This window comes from Etheostoma spectabile, chromosome 20 (genome assembly GCF_008692095.1).
Source record: "Etheostoma spectabile isolate EspeVRDwgs_2016 chromosome 20, UIUC_Espe_1.0, whole genome shotgun sequence".
Lineage (NCBI taxonomy): Eukaryota > Metazoa > Chordata > Actinopteri > Perciformes > Percidae > Etheostoma > Etheostoma spectabile.
The window spans coordinates 12523365-12547043 of NC_045752.1; the positions used below are offsets into that span (position 1 = coordinate 12523365).

Genomic DNA, 23679 nt, shown 5'->3' on the forward strand with positions numbered 1-23679 from the left:
TATCTATCTATCTATCTATCTATCTATCTAGAGCCGATGATAAAATATGTCAGTTATTGTGACCATAATTGGTGTTGTAGACGGGGCGGGGCTCTGATGGAAATGAAGGGGCTTACCCGGATCTACCGCTGCAGATATTTCTAAGGCTCCTCCCTGCACTTTTTTTTTTATAACAGGATATCTCACTGGCGCGAAAAAACGCACATTGTGGGGCGGAACTTGTGCTTGTTGTTTGAGCCCCGGCTTTTTTTTTTCTAGTTAAACTAAAACAAAGTAGGCCTAAAGATTGCGTCGGAAAAGCGCATCTTTGTAGCCTATTCAACAAAAACTCGGCCAGCTTTTATTCGTTGATCCCCGTGAACCGTGCACTCTTGGCTCTGTGGTTGCTGAGGGATTTTCGATGCCCTGAATTGTGCTGTGGGATTTTTTTTTTCGGAGAGCCGGTGAGTAGTTTTATTCTAGTGTGTTTCCAATGAGGGAATGGAGGGCTATCTGTGAGTGTTAACTCGCGCTGGGACAGGGAGGCAGTCCACTTTCTTTCCTTCGCCGGTTACATGACTCCTCTGTGGAACAAAGCGTTGCCTACATTTGAGGAAATGCAGCCACGCTTGTTACTTTTACTCAGAGTCTGTAGTTCTCTCGTGTCGTCTTCTGTACATTTAAAAAAACTTGAATCTTGAATCTATACATGTTTATGTATAGGCCCATACATATCTAGATTATCTAATAACCTTGTGTGCCTGGACGGTTTGTCCATCCTGCAAAGAGAGCATCTGCAAGATGCAATCAATTATTCATGTGGTCCCATTTTTAGAAAGTAGGTTGTTAGAGGGATGTGATATCCTAATGGCCCATTAGATTGACACTTGAAATGTGACCATACATCTGATTGGAACTACTTTAAGAAGATCATTGCTAATCACTGTGCTATCCCCCCCAGGTTGTGCAGGACGTTGTTCAGAGGCCACTGGTGTCCTTTGATCATTTCTGGGAATAAACTCTAGCGGATTTTATTAACTGGGAACATGGAGTTTGACTGTTACCAGCACTATTTTTTCGACGATTTCGACAGAGAGGAGGATTTTTACAAGTCGACCGCACCGAGCGAGGATATATGGAAAAAGTTCGAGCTGCTGCCCACCCCTCCCATGTCTCCCACCCGGACTCTGAGCGGTGGTGCTCTGCACCTCTCACCGGGAGACAAGCTCAGCTGGCTGTCCAAAGTCCTGGGTCAGGACGAGGAGTGCGAGGGTCAGATAATCCCAAATACGGAGCTCCTCGGCAACCTCAGCTCCATCATTATCCAGGACTGCATGTGGAGTAGTTTCTCTGCCAGCAAGCAGCTGGAGAAGGTTAACGGGAGAGTGTCAGCTGCGGCACAGACAAGTGTCTCTCCGATGGCCCAGATCTCCGTGAAACCGAGCAAGGCGCAGTGCGTCTTTCCCAGTGGACCGATCACCGCTTCGGCGACTGACTGCGTCGACCCCGCGGCTGTTCTCACCTTCCCGGCAAGCAGCTGCAGGAAGTCGGTGTCGTCTGGCTCCGAGTCTCGCTCTGATTCCTCTGGTAAGGAAGCAGTCATGCTCTATTTTGCCCCACCCTGTCCCAGCCTCAGGATTATATTGCCCTCTAACAATGCGTAATTTGGAAAGCTGGGCTGCTGTTGCATAACTGTGGTCTGTGATGCAGAGGGGTTTTCAAGTACAACATAGTCACCCTAGAGCTGGAATTTTTTTTACCTTCACTTTTACACTGCGCCACATTGCTCAGAATATACCCGTGCCGTAATTTTAAAACCGCGCCCCCTTCACTTTGACTTGAATTTCCCTCTTTCAATATCTTCCACTGGCTCTGCATTACAATCAGAGTGCGGTAGAGGGGCGGGGTGGCCGTTTACGGATGATTTATTACTACTACACACACAGCGACAGACCGTGAGAGTTAGCCTACTCTTTCACATTTCCTAAATTGGGGAGTGCCCCACTGGCAGTAGATCTCCACATTTAAATAGTCGATGAGTGCTCGAAGACAAAAAGTCTGAATTCCTGCGAGCTTTAGCACGTAGAGCACTGATGTTAACAGCTCCTGCTCTGCCTCCCTCAGATGAAAGTAGCCTAGTAGTGATCTGCATCATTGGCGATGGAATGGACTTCCTTATAGTCAGTTTAGTTAAAATTTGATTCAGCTTGCCTCTGCTCTTGCAGAAATGTGAAGTACATTGTAAAATGACAGCAGTGAAACATCATGCTTTTAAAAACATTGTTTTGTTATGTGTATTGATGAGTTGTTCATATGTGATCACAGATGATGAAGAGGAAATTGATGTGGTCACCGTTGAGAGCAAGCAGAACCGGGTGCGGCTGGTAAATGTCAGAAAACCAGTGACCATCACGGTCCGGGCTGACCCATGCCCCAAACGCTTCCATATGTCTGTTCACCGACAGCAGCACAACTATGCCGCCCGCTCCCCAGACAGCGAGCCAGAACCTGAGGATGAAGATGATGATGATGAGGAGGAGGAGGATGAGGAGGAGGAGGAAGAGCCTCAAAGTAAGCGTACCTGCACAGCATCCAGTCAGCAGCCGGGCTCTTCGTCTGGTGTCTCCCAGCCCGGTTCCCCATCAGAGAGTCCTCAAAACTCAGACGCAGAGGACACTGACCGCAGGCGGAACCACAACTTCCTTGAGAGGAAGAGGCGGAACGATCTCCGGTCCCGTTTCCTGGCCCTGCGGGATCAGGTCCCTGGTCTCGAGTCGGCCAAGACTCCAAAGGTGGCCATCCTGACCCATGCCACAGAGTACCTGGCAGACCTGCACACCAGGGAGAAAAGGCAGCTCCAGGAGAAGAAACGCCTCAAAACCCGACAACAGCAGCTTCTCCGCAGATTATCTGAATTGAAGCGCTCCTGAGACACAAACAAAGTGTGCTTTTGAAATAAACTGCCCTATTATTCACTGGCAGGAACTTTGCTCTAAAGTTACCGGTCACTTTTGGGAAGCTACTGTTTTTATATAACATGCTTTATGTAACTAGCTGTGCATTTTTGTTTTGGAATACATTCATATTGCTGTGGGCTTCCAATGCATTGACTGTCCTGGCCAATGAACCTGATATGGGGAGGCGGAGCAGTAAGTGTGCTGTGTTTTATTTTTAGTACTGAACAGGGGGCAATGGAATTGATTTAATAGATATGACTAAGATATTTCCTGGTATGCTGTGTTGGGAAACAATAACTTTGTTAATAGTTGATCAGTGTGATAACACACTTTGCAGTGTGTCAGCAGAAAGATAATACTGAAACACATGTAGAGTGTGAATGCCTTTCTGTGTCCATATAAGAGAATGAGCCAGCCTGGTTTGTTTGGTTTAAATGACTAAACCAAGTGTTTTGATGTACAAATTTTTCTGTAAATAATAGCTTATCCCTCCTGGTAAAGGAGACAAAATCAGAGTTGTCTACAGGCTTTGCTCCTCTTTATGATGTGCAACCAGGTATTGAGGATCCTCTATTTTGTTAAGAAAATTGAAAAAATGGGCAAAAAAAATGAATAAGTAGCACTGCTGTACTTTATATTCACACGTCACTTTGTGATTTCAATGCTTCTCCTGATTTTGGTTAATTTTTAAAGCATGCTAACATCAACAGCATTTAACAACATTAAATTTTTATACCATATTTGCATACAAACCTGAAGTCTTTGTTTTGTTTTTTATTAAAATGTTGCGCAATGTTATACACTGCTAAGACATAAGTTACTGTATTCCTCTGTGAAAGCAAAACCCCCGGCACTTACAGATAAGTAATTTAATCTTCTTGTTAATGAGAAAATTACTTATGTGTAAGTGGCAGAGTTGTTGTGTTCTTTCTTTGTCACTGCTGTACAGCCGATACACTGTGCAGGCTACTTTCCATTATAACTCTTTGTCCGTATTCCTTTGTAAAATGAATGTCCAGTAACATTTAGACCTTGCCATCAAATTAGTTCTTTGCTCCTCAATTTTTTTTATCGCAGCTTCTATTCGTTTCTGTGGCAACCTCAAGAAACCTTGCACCAAAGTGAAACAATTTAAAGGTTCGATGCAGCAGCAACAAATGACACAGATTCATCCTGTGCTTCACACTGTGGGTAAGATCCACCGCATGCTGCTGTGGTATTTCCTTTTCAGAAACAAAACCTACTATCAAACAGAAATCAGCTGTAAATAAGAGCAGTCACCTTGTGCAAATGAAGGAGCACGCCTTGTGCAGCAGCTGCTGGTCTACAGAAGGTTACATGGGGCCTATCCTTGAGATTTGCCCTTGAGTGCGTGATACCTTTGTGGATCCTCCCTTCTGCAGTAGCTGCTGCATGCTCGGCACCTGATGTGCTCTGAACTAGGTTACACTCACACACATGTACAATTGGTATCTTTAGAACAGTCCCCAGTGGTTTGGAGACAGGTTGTGTGGACTGCTACTTGGATCCAGTGCAGCTATTCACGCAGTTTTGCAGTTGGAGAGCCACACTGCTTCATAAGTGTCTGTGGAATGGCCTGTAAATGGATAAAGGTGAAGGTCTCTCAATAATTTCTACATTAGTGCATGGTCATGCAGGGCTCTATTCTTAGAATTCCCCATGGGGGCGGCAGAAACTAGCCACTATAGCTTTAATGGAGGGGGAAAAAAGGAGTATCCTCACACCCGATTACCAAAACTGTATTGTACTGAAAAAGGTTTTAATTGTAGCAGGCCTTTATTGGGAGAAATTTGTTAGGAATTTGAGCAGGACAAAAAACTCCTATCTGCTGTGTTTGTGGAATTCATTTTATATAAATATAACAAACACATATTAACTTCTTGCATAAAATAAGTTTCTTTAGATGCTGCTGCCCCATTGATGACATGGAACGACAAGTCTCTGCAAGCCTGAATGACTAAATTTGACGGCCTGTCATATGTTTAATAAAGTCAAAGCAACCATTTTGTTCAAGTAAAGCCTGACAGACGAGCCAGGCACACCCTGAACTCCAACCGTCTCACACCTCACATACCTTTGTTATGGCTGGGACCGCTTGGTGTTTTACCTGTTTGTGTTCACTCTCTGGGCCCTGTTGCCAGCCCTGAGGGCACATGATTCTGGCACAGCTTAGTCTGGCTTTGTTTCCTGTACAAAACCAGCATTTGGTCTCAGGAGGTTGATGGAGCTCTTTGCAACAATATTGACTTTACTATGTTTGATAAGAAATCTCTTTAATATTTCTGCGGAACTTAGTGCTTTGTAGTTCTTACATCATTTGTAGACTAAGAACAAGTCCAACGATATATCAGGTAACGCAATGCCTGTACTGTACCAATTACTGTACTGTTAGAGTAGTTGCTGGTTCATATCTTGACAATGCATTTATCTCACACTAGCATCCACAGTATTTAGTGAAATGCAAAGGAGAATATTGCAGATTATTGAGGCAAGATCTCCATATTGTCACTTTTTTCCAGCAACTAAAATGAACCGGCTCGTTTTCAAAATGCCTAACAGACAAATGGTAATTGTAGTTGCAGTTTAAAGATTAAAAAACACCAATATTGGTATTATGTTTTCAACATCAGCTGCAGTGTGCATAAATTGACAATAAGCACTCAGTGATTATGGCGCTCATAAAACAGGGTTTTCCCTGAAGGAAATAATGAAGTAAGAGGATCTCTAATTCCTGTGGGATACTCTGCTCTGTTCTGACGGTTATCTTGCAAGACCAGTTTTCTGATCTCAAGTTTATGCAACGCCCACACTGAGCCGCGAATTCTGAAGTGCACATGTGATCACTTTCACACACATGCTCATACTGTTTCCTTTTAGAGCATATGTGTTTTATTCTCTCACATCTGCAGGCTACAGCTGCAACCTGTTGCTGTGCTCTTTACTAAATATCAGGCATACTGTACATAAGAGGAGATCTGTTAATATCATTGCAGTGTCATAGAGGTCCATATATTCCAAGGGAAATAGACAGAAAGTGACAGCTTTCCTGGTGGTGGGACAGAAGTGTGTGAGTGTGTGATGTGTCCGATCAGGGTGGGACTGTGGAGAATTGATGATTTGGCTGGGTGGAGATCAGCCTCTCTCTGATTTATACATCATCCTCTTTCTCTCTCACACACACACACACACACACACACACACACACACACACACACACACACACTTGTATTAATAAAGCAATCTCATTAATCTTCCCTTTTGTGTGGTAAGCAACAAATTTCACTCCGTTAATATCTCCATGTCCAAACAATTGAGTATATTCAGTATGTTCTTCACATGTGTTACCTTTGGTACAAAATTGCATCACCTCAGAACAATTGCTCAGCTTTGTAAACATTGCAAAGCACATGAGCATGTCTTATCTTTGGCAAGTCTTCCCTGACGAGAAATACCGGTTGTACTCATCACTCCTACATTTCTTGCTAATAAACAACCATCCGGGTCAAACAAGTGTGATTCTGCAGTTTTATTTAGTGCATCTAGGTGCCTGAAAGTGTTAAAACCCCCTAGCTGTCACTGTGATACATCTCTTACCTTTGCACTTTAACAAAACACACAGGCACATGAGCAATATTTCCACCATGTTAACTGGTTGTGTTCTGACCGGCCTGGTTTGTAAAGCATGTATACATTGCATGTTTACACAGTGGGGCAGAGGAGGAAATAGACAATGAGCATGCTGCACTAGTTTGTGATTCTAAGAGCATGGTTGAACTGGCTGCTTATCTCTGACCTACATGTGGGAGTATATAGGACATGTAATATGGGTGGAAGAGAAATAGGCTTTTCTTAGGATAACCTTATGACCTCCTGTGTGAGAATGAGCTACGGTGGAATTGCTGACCGATTTTTGGCAGTTGCATGGTCGGTGGAAGTAGTAGTCAGCTGGAAAGAAGAGAAGTGGACTTACTGTGACTCCTTTACTTACTCAACACTCCACACACACCCTTCCTTTTATTCGATTCAAAGGATGAAGGGGAAAACACATGCAGGAGGAGACACAGATACACACATCTTGCCTCCGAGGGCATACACAAATGCTTGCAGGAAACCTTCCCTGGTCGCAGTCCTTCATCTCTCTGCCTCCTGACCCAGCCTGTTTGTGTCACTGGAAGTCAGCCGAGGCCGTGGCGGCTACTGTCTGTCTGATCTTAATGAGGCTGAGAGCCTACCAATGAAAACCACATGTAAATGCTGGCAAGCAAGACATCACATTCTTTGAGTCTCTGTATTCTTCTTTATCTCTGTCCTTCCTACTGTCTTCTTTTTTCCTATATTTCTGTCTTTGCCCCTTCCTCCCTCCTGACAGACCCCTTCCCTCAGACAGTCTGTTGGTCACCCCCCCAGGTACTTGTCTCCACCATTTGGTGATCTAGGTCAGTCTTCTGAGCTCAGTGTCTCTCTCTTTAGGTTGCTCACCCTCCCCATCCTAAGGCCAGTGTTACATAACAGTGATGATTCAGTTGGAACATGCTATAAATGTTCCTCTCTCTCTGGATACATCTGGCCCCAGCTAACTGGTGTCAAACCAGTGTTTTGCTTTAAACCTCAATCAGGCAAATAAATTGGACTGCCTTAAAACCAAATAAACACACAAGGTGTCGGGAGTTCCTGTGCAGCACCTGTTGTGCAGCACAAAGCCATTTGTTGTGTGTGTTTTTTTGTTAAATTAATGGCCTTTTCTACAAGCACCTTCCTCACTCTCATAGGCTGACAGCTATCTTGTCTGGCGGCCTTTATTTTTGCCGACTTTACATGCTCAGTCAGAAAGCGGGCACTGCCGGCAGTCGGACTCAAATGACCAATCTGATTGGTGGAGTGCTAACCCGGAAATGATGAGTGGAATGAGCGTGACTAGTGTCTGTCAAAATTTGTTGAAAATATTTTAAACTGACCTTTGTCGATCGGAAATGCAGACAGTTTCAGCAACTGAGTGGCTACTATTTTAGTAAAATATGAGATGGTGGATCGTATTCTGAACAAGCCTCCATGACAGTCTGGCTTTGAATTTCCGGAGAAACCAGACCCACGTGACACGTTCGTCCAATCAGCTGCCGTCGGCATCCCTTTGGCGTGTTCCAAGGCACTTTTTTTGGCCAACTCAGGGAGGCAGTCATCCTTTTCTGCCAACAGTCAGCCGTCTGGTTAGTGTGTCACAGCCATAAAATAAATTCAGGAGGGTTAGCGTGGGTCTTGGCAGCAATGCCGTGTCAGCAGAGCAGGTCTTTCAACTCAACTGTTTTATCTGGAGCTAATCCTAATCCTGTTAGTGTAAATGCCACTACCATCTGGGCCCAGACACACCACAGCTCTGATTGTAATGAACCTATCAAAAGATCTTCAAACCATCATCCTGAATAAGCTGTCAGTGGCTTGCATTAAACTCTCTGACCTGGACCTATGACACAATCCTGCTGAGGATGGGTAGTCCAACAACCGATGGGTAAACAAACAAATGAACGGCCAACACTGTACATCAGTTGATGCGAGTAAAGTAGGCAATTAGGATGGGAGACTGGAAAAAAAGCCACATAAATTGTGTGTTAAGAGTCTACAGACACACACATAGGTAATCTGTATCTAAAGGGTCTTTGGCCACTGGAGCATAAGTGGGAGTATTAACTGCTGTGATGTAACCATGGTGCTAGTTAATGGATAAGCAAAAGGAGAAGGGGGGGGGCTCAACAGTGACAACTGCTGTGCTACCCTCACCCTGGCAACCCCCTAACCACCACCCCTCTCAACACACACACACACACACACACACTGAATGTGTGAGAGAGGGTAAACTGGCTTGTAAGTCTCTTAGGCTGGCAGTATGCTACCAATGACGACTAATTTCTTGGTGTTGAGACTTATTTCTGTTCATATTGTATTGAGGATACGACATGAAGCATGGTTATTAATACATATAGTACATGATTCACTACACGCACGTTTTAATTCTCTGACTCTGTGCAGACATGTCTTTGTCTCCTGAACATCATTGTTTGTCACTTCAATCCTGACTGAGTAACCTTGGCAGGTGAGGATAAACTCCCTTGGGTGTCTGGACTCCTGTACTTGCTCCATCTCTCTGTTGAGTTTGGCTTCTTCATCCTATCACCAGTATTTGAAAAACAAGAGTGACAGGTGAAAATAAAACATGCTAAAAGCTGTTCTAAACAATAGTTTTCATGCATACCAATTTGACCAAATGACTTTGAAAATAGTAAAAGGTGATGCTTTCAGTGACACTAGTAGTACGCTACCTGCCAGACAAAGTTAGCGACAGCCTGCTGAAAACACGCTTAAAGAGGAGCAAATATTGGACTTACGTTCTTAAATTGGACAAAAACAACTACAAACAAATAAGAAGGTTTCTCCATGTATGTTCATTGTGCAAATAAATAAAAAGTTTTGCTAAATATGACTATAAATAATACATTGTAGATCATTGTTGCATTATTTATAGTCATATTTTGTTTTGTTTTACTGTCTAATTTCTGTGCAACTCAGGATGAAGTTGTCCATGTCAGACAAATGGCAGACAGTGATTTGATGTTTATATGCCACAGTATCTTGGTGCGGCAGCCAGCATATCTAAGTTTCTCGAGACTGGGATAAGGCCCTATTCAGATTTCTGAAACCTGGATATGATGTTTATATGCAACACCACATAACCTGGATACTCCAAAGACTAAATAAAACTAGGATGCTAGTAAATGCAATATTTGACATAGAGTTTGAATTTTGATGATCCCAACCTTCCCCTTAAATTTAAAAGCACATTTTAAAACTCCTTTATGTTTTCAAAACAAAGTGAAGCAATCTCGCGAGATTGCCAAACAAAGTGAGCTTAGGCCAAGTAGCATATTTATGATTTCAGAAATATGTTGAAACCTGTTGCTAGTGTTGGGGGTTTTATCCACAGAGTAGCAGTTTGAATCAGAGCTACTGCTGCTCTCACAGCTTTGTCAGCCAGCAGATGTTCCATTGTTAGACTCTGTGGTGTAAGGTTGCTTCAGTTGAAGTTGGACTGCATCTTTTGAATTTCGTCCCATTGAGTGCCATCACCACTAACCCCCACACCCTTCTGCCCCCCAAGCTACTCAGAGAGGGGCTTTACCCCTCCCCCTAGTCCATCTTAACCCCCTGCAGATCAGTTGTCCCAGTACCACGACTATAACCTCCCCTCTAGATCTCCACTTTAGTGCTGTGCTCTTTGTCTCCCCCTCGATGATCCCTTCAGTAATCAGCACCCCCTCCCACCCTCCCCCAATAACTACCCTGGGAGAGTGGATATGGAGAGTGTATTTGCATCAGTATACATTTAAATGCTAAGATGTAGATTTACACACACAGATTGTTACAGACATCAGATTGTTTCTTATCAGATGGTGAATGTATAGTGTATAGATGTCTCTGTTTGTCCTGCGTTGTTACAATTCCTTCTTTTAAGCCTGCATCTGAATGTGACTGCTGTTGTTCTCAGGGCCTGAGTGACCACCACTGTAGAGCTTATGTAATAATCAGTGCCCTGATTTCCTCTTCTCCACTATAGGCCTGTGTGTGTGTGTGTGTGTGTGTTTGTATGTAAAGCATTGAGAGAGAGAGGCTCTGTTATAAGGCATAGGAAACACAGGCAGCACAGACTTCCTGTTTTTGTGTTCAGTCTATTGGAGGCAGGAAGTGAAAGCAGGCCCGTATTAACAAAGTGTGGTGCCCTATGGTGACCACACTCAATGTGCTTCTCTTCTCCCATTTTACACAATTTAGTTTTCTATACAATGAGTATGGAATCAGTCACAACAACGGCAGCACGACATAGGCCGTGGTGGTTTTGGCGGCCATACCACAGCTAACCAAAGTTCAGTTGTCCTCACGGGCCTCCCTGAAGCTATGCAAGCTAACCTCCATTCAGACTTAAGTTGAACCGTTTGTAAAGCACCTTCTTTAGACAGGCTTGTTTGGAGAAAGCAGTGCTAAAAGTAGGAGAAGCTGCTGTTTCTGTTTGGAGGTCTGCACATAGACTTGCTTCAGTCTTGCCTGGTCCAGCTTAGCCAAAAGTATTTCATTTTGACATCTTGTTTGGTTCTGTGTGATCTGGACAACTTCAAGTTACGTCCTATGCTTCAAGTACACCTCTGTTGTGCAGGCCGCAGACAGACCTTTCTCTGTCTTTTTGCAGCAGAGTCACATGTGCAGTTCAGCTAGTGAGTTCAGAGTCAGACAGATTCAAACTTTTAACTTTGCAATAAAAAAATTAGAGGACTAGTTCTCCTAAATCTCCTGAGTGTCTAACCCGGCCTGTTCTCCATTGCAGACCCACTGCTGGACTATGACCGGCTAGGCGAGGAGCTAGGAGGCGGGGTTGGAGCGCTGTTGGCCAGACCCAGTGTCTGGAGAGCAGGGGCAGCCAGGGCGGCCTGGTACAGTCCTTCAAAGTTTAGTCGTTTTCTCAATCATTTGGTGCCCCCCACAGCACTGCAAATTGGTTGGTGCCCCTTGCCACATATAACCCTGGCCCAGCAGAAGAGAAACCGCTGCTCTGGTCTTTTTGCTCTCTGATGAGTGAATTTTGCCAGAGATAAAGATGCTGGTGCTTAGTCAGCTACCACCCACGTACTTACACTACAGATTTAGGGGGGTTGGGGTAATCTAGATTGTTTGTCCTTCTGAAAACCCAAAACAACTAATCCAATAATGTCACATGAGTGCGGTGTGGGTGCTGTTAATGTCTTGTGATGCCACTTCAGCAAATGACCTTTACCTTGGCGGTGGCTAGCACTAATCTCAGCCAGGAACGGAAGAGGGTCGCTATACTTGTGTGTAGTAACAGCACGCGCATGTATGTGTGTGTGTGTGTGTGTGTGGCTGCGGGTTTTATAAATGGAAAAATTAGCACGGGTTCTCGGCAAAACCAAGCAAATCCCCAGTTAGAACAAAGAATCTAGTAGTAGAAAACATGCCTGAGTGGTTGCTTTGAAGGACTGATTAAGGTTATAATAGTCATCTGCCTTGCCTGAAGCCCCCAGGCTGTGTGTTAGGAGTGGGGGGGAGTGATAAGTGGAATGAGGGGTGGGGGGAGTCCAGGCTGTTACCTCTTTGTTCTGGCCTGCTCCACTCATGCCTGCTTTTGTCTCCACCCACAGTCTACCAATGAGAGAGCATTATCTCTCTATCCGTCTCACACCAAACAGAGAGGGAGGCGTGTTGCTTTTTCTTCCACTTTTCTTTCTCTCTGTCTTTTTTCCCCAAAGGTAGGCCTACATTATGTATGCAACATATTTCCAGGGCAACCCAGTGACTGCAGGTACAGTCAAAGAAGGTGCTCAAAAGCAGCCAGTGCAGCTTTTCTCTGTATTTCAGTGCGTCTTTTTGTCTCGCATTTCCCGCCACTCGTACGGGTAGGGGAGTGTTGTCACAGCCGGTATGAAGAAAGGCTGGCTCCTTAGAGCCTCGCGCCAAATGTCAGCGTTATTATTTAAATCAGCTCAGTGGGTGCGGCCCAACAGTCTCTATGTTCTGTTAACCCCCTCAGAGCTCCAGACAAGCAAGCAGAGACACAAAGGCAGAGAGTGTAGTGATGGGCTCAAGGCTTTGCCACAAATAGGGTAAATGTATCACTGATGTTCCACATATACAGCAGAATGTGATGTCTTTACTTCACACCATGAACAATGAACAGATAAAAATCATGTTAATACTATTGGTTTTTCTGTTTCAGAGGCTCTTTATATGAAATGTGGCATTTCTACTTAAGTGAATTTTAATATTGTCACATCTGACCAACCTTTTTTTAATAAAACAGATTGTTAGTCATTCTTTAATATACTTAATACAAGGTTTGTTTTAGTAAAACCATACATTATGCATATTAATTACCACATACACTGAAAATCTTTCTAGAGAGGTATATATAACCACACAGCTACTATCCCAATGTAAAGTGTTTCAAGATACACAATAACTCAGGTTTTCTGAGTAACTTCCTTTCTCACACTAACATAGTTTCTCTTTCATGTCCTCTTTGTCTGCAACGCCCAGAGCAATAAAGTGAAGTATTCCGGACCACACTAGAAGGCCGAGAGGCTATCATCTACTACACTCTAGTGGCTGTGAGCATAACATGCAAGACATTTCTGACTTTCAATACCACTACAGTACTGAGAGACTATTAATAAGCAGAGAGAACTCAACTGGGAAGTGTTAATCACATTTAAATGTGTTGAAGAAATCCACAGGTCAGATTTGTACACATGTAATTGTTTTGACACAATAATGAATGTGCCTGTTTAATTTCTAATTATGTCTTACGTATCTAAATACAATATAAGTACGTAAGAGAGAAAATAGATTGGATGTGTCTACAGTTCCTCGGGTTCAAGAAAACATTCGAGGCACAACCCTTCCGCTGTCCTTCGTCAATCGATAAAAGCTCTTTGCGTCTGGTCTCTGGAGAGCCTGGAGGAGAGTGTGTGGTCACAGCCAGACACATCAACCTGATAGTTCCATGGACACAGTCAGTTTCACGTGTACTGGATAGATAGGGGCAATAGACTGCAACTGGTTTTATTTTGATTTACAATGTTGATGTTAATTCCTGGAAAGTAAAGGAAGCAACACTATATATTTATACTGAAAAGTATTTGAAAAGTTTTCTGTCGGTAACTTTTAGTGCTAGCAAATGCGGTAATAAATACATAGCCTTGATGGTTGCCTTCAAGGCTATGTATTTATTACTATGACTGTTGCAGTCAGTACTTGCCACCTCTGTAATTCTGACAGGTAAATAAGGATGATGGCCATATGTGCGCGTCAGGATGTGTCTCTATTATCCTTTTGTGGCTTGAGTCCCTGAATGGATGTCTGCGTAGTATCCTCTTTCCAGAAAACATCTGTAGTTGCCAAATTGCCTGTTTGTTATCATAAAAGCTCATATTATTTTTAATGCGTTTACGTTCTTCAAAGCAAAACCTAGACTTTCATCTTCGTTCCCTACATCCCCAGTCTCTTTCTGATTGATGCCATATTTGGAGGAGTACATATACAGTCTGGTGCCACCGCATCCAATCAGATCCTAGATGTGGGTGTCCCCACCCAGTCCAACTCCCTGGCTGTTGCCTGGCAACTGAGGCTGCTGCTCTATAATTCAATCCGTGGAACGATCCTGCAGGGGTTTACATGGGAAGAGGCAAGAAGAAAATATAATTTAATACACAGGGGGAAGTAAATGACCCAGGATGGACTCCATTTCCCACACTGCTGAGCAGGAATATTAAAACAGTAGTACGACTGGAAGTTAAGAGCCCATGGGATACAATGCAATGTCCAAAACAAAACTAATAATAACCATCTTCACTTTAAATGACATACAAATGAATTGAATGAGAAAACGGTTCTGCTTCTATGTTCAAAGACACCCAACTTTGCTTCTTTAATAAGAGAACTGAAGCAACTCATTCATTACAAGCATCATGACACTGCAGTGCTCTGACACACCGGCCTGTTTTGTCCTATAGGGTGCATCAACCAGTTGTCACATACAGAAAATCACATGCTCTGCTGCTGCTTCAGGGAATTAGACACTGAAAGGGTTAAAAAGGGGGAGGATGCAAAATGGCCAACAGTGAGTGTGTGTGTGTGTGTGTGTGTGTGTGTGTGTGTGTGTGTGTGTGTGTGTGTGTGTGTGTGTGTGTGTGAGTGCGTACGTACGTGTGTGTGTGTGTGCATGTGTGTGTGTATGTTTGTGTGGGAGTATCTATGTGTGAGTTTGTGAGAGAGAGAGCAAAAGAGAGGAACACAGAAAAAGACAAGCACAGAAAAGCCGAACAAGGAATACAATGCGCATGATGCTAAAGATAAGAGGAAATGTAAACAGCTTTTTCTGAATCTCTCTACATCTCTCTCTTATCCTGCAACATCCTGCGTTTTAAGAAAAGTAGCATTTAGCTAAAGTGCCTCTGCAGCTGCAGTCAGAGTGATCTCATCATCTGAGTGCAACAACACCGAATTCAAATTTAGCGAAGAGAAGCGTGAGTAAGGATTTTGTGGGGAACTCCCGCCAAAGAGGGAAAGCGACTAGAAAAAAAGCACTATTAGGGGTCACACTGTGACAGTTTGGGCCTGAGGGAGATAGCAGAGAATTGAGCCAAAGAGGTAAGATGAGTCTAAGAAACTGTCACACTCTGACCTCCAATGAACAGGATTTGACCAGCAGCAGTAGCCAAGCCCCGTGGGAAGATGCTGGGACAGTTTTGAAGCCCTCCACCCTCACCAGGAAACCTAAACCAGTGAGTATTCCTGCAGTCTTCCTCATGCAGCATCCATTTACAGGTGCAGTTTCTATGAGTTATCAGGCCTTTGTAAAGTATTAGAGATGTTGACAACAAAGAGGATGCTCATTGCACATATTACAAGTGAATAATGTTAGTCAAATTTAATCTTGTTTTCATCACTTTGGAGCAGAATCATGTTGCTCTTATTTACTAGTTAAGGCCTGCCAAGAAACACTTGTGTTCATCTTTCAAGGCTGCTTATTTCTCAGTGGCCAAGACTGATCTGACCTCTCAACTTGATCAAAGCCTAGCTGGTATCAGCAGGAGGGTTACTACCAGGTTTGCTAGTAAGTACTGCATTTGAAGCCTTAGTGAAAAGAAAGTTAAATGGGGGTGTAGTTGGGTGAAACGGGATACAGAAGCTCAGCTAGGCGTTATTGTGTCAACTGAAAAACACAGAGGGCTCTTGTTTCAGATCAGGTCCATGGTTCTCCGTAAAAGGCTATTGGCTCATTTGGATGTCATACCCGGAGACACAACTGTGACGAGAAGGTCAGGCATTTGCAGGATGCAGAGAGTTTCCTCAGTTGTAATTTTGGACATGCAGTCTTTGTTTAATAATCTTAAAGCAGTGAAAGTAAGTGTTCATCCCATATATATATATATTTCCCCTCAGGTTTTAGGCTGAAATATGTTAGTTTTTTTAGATTCATTTTGTCTTTAAATCTTACTGAAATTACAGTAATACCTATTTCAAATTCAGACTACTGGAAACTAGTTAAAATGAATTACAAAACAAAAACAAAATTGTGGATATGGCTATCAGTCAAAATTTGACAGTTTAAGCACTATTTTGTGTTGTTGTCAGAGCCTACAAAGAGTTAACAGGTGTCAACCAGGCTGGTGTGTGGGCCTGCACTATTGGCCTGCACTAACAGTCTTGCAGAAGAAAGTAATTCACATCACATCACTTCTAATTTTGTCACATTAGCTCACTCAGTTTGCCCACAATTGGCAATAAAGCCTTTATTAAATTATCCCTTTGTACAGGGAACTGTCACAAAATGAGCAAATGATACAAAATGTATCCAATATTGTTCTGTTACTGCTCAGAATACGAATAATGTACTGTATCCCTACAGGCAGAAAAGTTGGTACCAATATCATTTAAATAAGGCAGATGTGTTTGGGAAGAACAACTCTGGATTAAAAATTTTTTTTTACACTTTACTCCTCCAGCCCAAGCCAGAGAATGCTATCACCATTGGTGTGTCAGCACGAGTCCTCTTCAACATGGAGAAGGAGCAGCAGATCTACGAGCAGCAGGGCATGGAAGAGTACATTAAGTATCAGGTGGAGCATGAAACGCAGCCTTTCAGCCCCGGTCCTGCCTTCTCTTTTGTCAAGGTCAGAGAAACACGCACACCATCAACCCAATGCAGAGTGATTCCTTGGTTATTCCCAGTTTTATGTGTTAGGTTGTGTCTCCGGAGGCGGTAAACGAATAATAAGTATAACATACCAACCCACTCATACTCACACACATATCCATTCCCACTGCAGTGATATGGTATTGTCTTTTTTTTATATCCAAAATCTGTGTTTGGTCGTGCTACCAGGCTCTGGAGGCTGTGAACACTCGACTGAGGGAGCTTTACCCGGAGAGCGAGGAGCTCTTCGATGTTGTGCTCATGACCAACAACCATGCATACGTCGGCCTAAGACTCATAAATACCATCAATCATCACAGTGAGTTACAAATACACATGAACGATAAAAATAAAACTTTTATGTGGCTTATCTTTCACATTAATTGGGGACATAACATTTTGTTCGTACATTTTTTTTACAATCTGTTATGGTCCAGTGTGGCTTTTCTCCCATACGCTGCAGACTTGGGTGCCAAAGCTGGGTTTAACATACTATTCTATGTGTTTTTTTAAGGACTTTTTAATGACACACTTTATAATGACTTTTTCATGACTTTTTTATAACATACTTATACTATGACTTCATGAAATATTATATGTTTTTTTGTGACTTTTCATGAGATACTATGCTATGACTTTTTATGAATTTTATTTGACATGCTATATATACTATGACTTTTTCATGATTTATTAAGACATCCTTTACTATGAACGAGTGAAAGAGTTGCTTCGAGTGGCCACATCCAAGTTCAAGCTCGACCTGAAAAGGATTGTGAATAACAAAGACTGTCAGGTTTTCCACTGAGTCAATCTAGGTAAGAAAGAAACGACGAAAACTGCTATTTATCATGACTGTCATTAGATCTGGAAGATCTGTTCCTGTTGTAGTGTGGACGTAAATGTGTCTTTTTGCTGTGGTGCACTTTTTTTTGGGCTCTTTATCCAGAACTGGTTGGCCACCCCTGTACTATACTATGACTTTTGTTAGACTTTCTTTCGACAAACTATATACTACGACTTTCTTTTGAAATACTGTACCTTGACTTTTTGACGTACTACACCATGACATTTTCATCACTTTTTTCGACATGCTCTACTATTACTTTTTTAATCATTTTTTGACAGTCTGATCTATACCATGGTTTTTTCACCTTTTTTTTTACACACATCCTGTATGTCTCTCTTATCACTTTTTTCAACTTACTATACTATGACTTTTTTAAGCACTTTTTTCAACATGCTATACACTTTTTGTGACTTTTATTGACAAACTATACAATTGCTTTTTTAGTTTTTCAACATACTACACTTTTTACAAAAACCTAACATTTCAGTCAGATCAGTTTGGTTAGGGTGATAAGTGTGTGATTGGAAACGAGAAGGTTGAGTATTCAAATGTTGTAGAAAGTACTAAGTGAAAGAGACAAATATGAAAAACATAGCTTTTGTGTCAGGTAAGAAAGCTTAGAGTGATAAGAGAATGTTTGAAAGATAGAAGGTTGAGCGTTTTAATCTAATATGTTTCATTCTTGAAGTCTTGGAGACCTATGTTTTAAGTGGAAGAGATATGACGAAAAGGTACTGTGTGTCAGGTCAGATACCTTAAGGTGATAAGCCAATGATTGGAAGACAGACGGTTACGTGATGAAGTCCTGTAGGGTGCAATTAGTTTAAGACTTAATTTACAGCAATAAAGAATACAAATAGATGAAGGTTGTGTCACATATCACTTTTTTCAACATTCTATGATGTTCTATCACTTTTTTTGGACAAACTATGCTATGACTTTTTGTCACTTTTTCAACATACTATATTATGACTTTTTCAAATTGTTATACTATGCCTTTTTTCAAAATGCTATGCTATGACTTTTTTCTACACACTATGCTATGACTTTTTCAACATACTACAAGTATGACAAAAGTCATGGTTTAATTTGTCAAAACAAAAAAGTCAAAGCATAATGTGTAAAAAAACAAAGTGTCAAAGAAAGTGTTGAAAAACGTTGTATTGTATGTAGAAAAAAAGCAGTCATAGTATGGTATGCCAAAAAAGTAAAAAAAAAGTCATAAAATAGTAAATAATTAAAAAGTTGTAGTATAGTTGTCAAATAAAGTGATAAAAAAGTAACATTAAAGTATGTAGGAAAAAGTCATAAAAAGAAATGTAGTGTGTCTAAAAATGTTGAAAAAAGTCATAGTATAATACGTCAAAATAAGTCGTAAAAAAGGTATAGTAGGACTCCCGGATAGCTCAGTTGATAGAGCAGGCATCCTAATTTTGAGGTTTACTCCTCGACACAGCGGGCCCGGGTTAGACTCCGCCCTGCGGCCCTTTGCTGCATGTCATTCGTCCTCTCTCTCCCTTTTCATGTCTTTAGCTGTCCTGTTGAATAAAGGCCTAAAAATGCCATACAACATAGTATGTCGGAAAAAGTCATGGTATCGTATGTTGCAAAAAAGTCTTAGTATAGTATGTTGAAAAAAAGTCATAGTATAGTATGTTGAAAAAAAGTCATTGTATAGTTTGTTAAGAAAAGTCATGGTATAGTATGTCAAAAAAGTCATGGTATAGTACAGTATGTTCAAAGAAAGTCATAGTACAGTATGTTAAAATAAAAAAGTTATGTAGGTGTCGAAAAATGTTCAAAAAAGTCATAGTATAGAATGTTTAAAAAGTTTTTAAAAAATCCTAGTATAATATGTCGAAAAAAAACTGCAGCATATTGAAATAAAGTGTGTTGAAAAAGTCATAGTATAGCATGTTGAAAAAAAGTGACATTGACCGGAACACAACTTTCCTCATGATCTTTTTGTATTGTTCATTCCTGGAAAGTAGGTTTCACAAATAATTGCACTGTACATGATTTAAACACTTGACCCCTAGGGTTTCAATAATTTGCTTACCTCCCTAAGCTACCTCATCTGTCTTCTCATCTTCATCTTCTTGGCATGTTTGTTTCCTTCACTTAGTATAGTGGCCCTCAAAATGTATCAAATCACATGAGATTTGAACACTCAACCTTCTGTCTTCCAATCATATTCATTTCACCTTAAGCAAAACAACCTGACACAAAAAACTTTTATGTTTTCGTAAAAAAGTCATACTAGTATGTTGAAGAAAGTGCCAAAAAATTCACAGTATAGTATGTCGCAAGAAACTAATAAGGTTGCCGGGTTAGTCAGTTGGCAGAGCGGTTACACACATGTAGAAGGTTCAACTCTGACCTGCGGTCCTTTGCAGCATGTCATTCCCCCCCCCCCCCCCCCCCCCCCCCCCCCCTTTCATATCTTCATCTGTCCACAACAACTGATGAGAGACACTGATAGGATAACTACTTTCCTCTTCATCTATTTGTTTTCTTCATTTCTGGAAAGTAGATATGGAAAAGTTTAGTATGTCAAAAAAGTCATAGTATAATATGTTGAAAAGGTGCTAGAAAAGTCATAGCATCATATGTTGAAAACAACTCCGACCTGCGGCATGTCATTCCCCCCTCTCTCTCCCATTTCATGTCGTCCTGTAAAAGTAAAGGCCTAAAAAGGGAGCAAAACTAAAAAAAAAGCTAAATAAAAAAACAACTGATAAGATATGCAGACGGGATCACCACTTTCCTCTTCATGTATTTGTTTTCTTAATTTCTAGAAAGTGGTCATTGAAAATGTTTTGCACATTGAACACCAGACCTTCTGCATTCCAATCACTCACTTATTACCCTAAGAGATCTGACCTGACACAAATGCCGCTTCAGTCATATTTGTCTCTTCCACATAGTATATTGGACCTCAAGATTTAATGAAACATATAATATTCAAACACAACCTTCTTTCTTTCAATCATTCTGTTATCACTGTTATCGCTTTCTGACCTGGCAAAAAGCTAAGTTTTTGGCAAATTTGTCTGTTTCACTTAGTATGTTGGACCTCAAAACTTACCAAAACAGATGAGATTCTCAGCCATCTGTCTCCCAATCATAAAATCATAAAAAGTCATATTACAGTCAAATCATAGTAATAGTTACCAAAAGTAACTGTATAGAATGTCAAATAAAGTAAAAAGAAGTCATAGTATGGTATGTCAAAAAAAGTTTTAGAAAGTAATAGTACAATATGTAAACGATGAAAAAAGACAGTGGAATATGTTGTAAAAAGTCGAATAAATGTCATGGTATATGTCAAACAAAGTTGAAAAAGTGGAGTAAGTATACTACGTCAAAAAAAGTTGTAAAAAAGTGACAAAACAGTCATTGTATAACATGTCAAAAAAGTCATAGTATGTAAAAAAAAAAGTTGAAAAAAAGTCACATTATAGTATGTTGAAATAATTCATAGTGTAGTATGTCGAAAACAGTCGAAAAAAGTCATAACATAGTTAGTCGTATTGAAAAAAAAATCACAGTACAGTATGTCAAAATGTTTTTGAAAATAGTCAAAAAATAGTAATTGTATAATATGTTGAACAAAGTCATAGTAAGGATGTTGTATCAACAAAAGTCATGGTATAGTATGTCGAAAAAAGTCATAGAATTGACGATGTTAGGTAAATTATTACCAAAAGAGGACAAAGAATCACTGAAGTCACTTGAACAAAGTTTTACTTGCGCAAGGAGCCAATCACATACACTGCAATGAGTACGGAGATTGAATCAAGAGCAAACTCTGCAGTCTTAACTTTATACATTGAAATCCCCCCTCCTTTCATGGTTACCATGCCACAAACAGCTGCACTATCTCAAAGGCAATTAAAAACTCCACCTGACATAGTGGAATGGAAGTCATAGTATGTTGAACAAAAGTGATAAAAAGTCATAGTATTGCATGTTGAGAAAGTGCAAGAAAAGTCGACCAAAAAAAGTAGTATAGTAATTCGCATTGAAAAAAAGTCATAGCATAGCATGTCGAAATGTTTTTGAAAAAAGTCACAGTGTAGTATGTTGAAAAAAGTGCTAAAAAAGTCATAGTATAGCATGTTGAAATATGTTGAAAAAAAGTCATAGTATAGTTTGTTGAAAAAAGTGTTAAAAAGTCATAGTATAGTATGTCAAGAGAAGTAATGAGATTACTCACAGGAACACATCTTTTCCTTGTTTTTATACTCTACTCCTGGAAATGAGCTTTTACAAATAATAGTAGCAACTCTACAGGATTTGAACACTAAACCTTCTGTCTTTGAAGGACAGCCTCATCCCCTAAGCTAACCAACCTGACATACATTTTAAGTTTTCCTAAATAAGTCATAGTATAGTATGTTGAAAAAAATCTTAGTCAAGTATGTTGAACGAAGTTTTAAAATAGTCATAGTATAGTATGTTGAAAAAAGTCTTCTTCCGTTTTCCAATCATATTCTCATAACCCTAACTGAAAGCTAACCGACCAGACACAAAGATTAAGTTTTTGTAGCTAAGTCATAGTATAGCATGTTGAAAAAAGCTGAAGAAAAACTCATAGTATGTCAAAAAAAGTGCTAAAAAAGTCACAGTATACTATGTCAAAATAGGCGTAGTATAGTATGTTGAATAAGAAAAAAGTCACGGTTTTCTATGATGAAAAATTTTGAAAAAAAAGTAATAGTACAGTATATCGAAAAAAGTCTAACAAAGTCATAGTACAGCGTTGAAGTCGTATGACGTATCAGAAAAAAGTCGTAGTTTTCCATGTTGAAGAAATGTTGAAAAATCTGCTGAAAAAGTCATAGTTTTTATAAAGTCATTGTTTAGTATGTTGAAAAAGTCTTAGTATAGTGTGTTGAAAAAAGTATGGAATTGTGCGAAAAGTGCTAAAACATTTACAGTATATTATGTCGAAAAAAGTTTTAAAAAATAATACTATAGTATGTCAAAAAAAGCTGGAAAATATTTTGTTGAAAAAGCAATGAGAGTCTCTGACAGGAACACAAGCTTTTTCTTTTTTTACACTTTATTCCTCGAAGAGTAGATGTTGAAAGTAAGAGCTCTCTACATTTGAACATTTGAACACTTAACCTTCTGTCCTTGAATCCTACTCTCATTCCCCTACGCTAATCAACATTACACGCGTCAAGTTTTTATAAACTGATTTCCTCATAGTATTGTATTTTTAAAAAGTGTTTACAAAGTCACAGTACTGACAAAAATCAACAAAAGCATTATGTAAAAAGTCATAGTATAGTATATCAAACAAAAAGAAATAAATCACAGAACGTTCAGTCAAAAACTTAATTGTATAGTGAATGGAAATAAGTGACAAAATTACTTACTCAACATAGTATGTTGACAAAAGTCATTGTATATTATGTCGACAAAAGTAATGTAAAAGGCAGAGTGTAGTACATCGAATGAGAATATTCACAGGAACACAGCTTTTACTTTCTCTTGTTTTTATACTCTACTCCTGGAAAGGAGCTTTTAGAAACAGTAACTCTAGAGGATTTGAACACTGAACCTTCTGTCTTGGAAGACCATGTTCATCCCCTAAGCTAACCAACCTGACATACATGTTAAGTTTTCCTAAATAAGTCATAGTATATAGTATGTTGGAGCCATTTCATTGGTTGACCAGCGTGTGATGCTGGAGGTGTATAAGTTTATTTAAATGTGGCCTAATTAGGTCAGCTGTGTTGCGCACAGCAAGGTCACAGTTTTTTGACTGTGGTTAAGTGTGGGATGAGGATTAGAAGAAGACCAGTTATTATGTTTGATTGGTTTTGTTTATTTTATAGAAACGGATTGTAATATCCAATTTAAGTTTAAAACTCTTGGACAGCAAGTAAGTCATTGACAATTCTTATTACCAAAACACGCATTTACACAGATGCCACGCGTCAATTTTCGCCCAAACAAACAAACAAATGTGCGCCAAATAGTATGTTGAAAAAAAATCTTAGTATGTTGAAAGAAGTTTGAAAACAGTCATAGTATAGTATGTTGAAAAAAGTCTTCTTCCGTTTTCCAATCATATTCTCTAATATTTATATATATATATATATATATATATA

General features: G+C 40.4%; 3 protein-coding genes across 3 annotated transcripts in view; 2 read left to right on the forward strand and 1 right to left on the reverse strand.

The window, feature by feature from the left end:
- On the forward strand, positions 1-3262 carry LOC116670160 (protein L-Myc-1b). The gene is made up of 3 exons (XM_032500550.1): positions 1-443; positions 941-1566; positions 2305-3262. Exons 2-3 carry the CDS (start codon positions 1026-1028, stop codon positions 2907-2909), a joined length of 1146 nt encoding a protein of 381 aa, XP_032356441.1. The 5' UTR covers positions 1-443; positions 941-1025; the 3' UTR covers positions 2910-3262.
- LOC116670158 (sodium-dependent lysophosphatidylcholine symporter 1-B) overlaps positions 1-23679 on the reverse strand; it is a 223924-nt gene that overhangs the window by 22783 nt on the left and 177462 nt on the right. The window lies entirely within an intron of this gene.
- LOC116670161 (cytosolic 5'-nucleotidase 1A) overlaps positions 14759-23679 on the forward strand; it is a 17104-nt gene continuing 8183 nt past the window's right edge. The window contains exons 1-3 of the mRNA XM_032500551.1: positions 14759-15292; positions 16517-16684; positions 16897-17026. Coding sequence (XP_032356442.1) covers positions 15164-15292; positions 16517-16684; positions 16897-17026 — 427 coding nt within the window. The 5' untranslated portion in view covers positions 14759-15163. The remainder of the gene's footprint in view (positions 15293-16516; positions 16685-16896; positions 17027-23679) is intronic.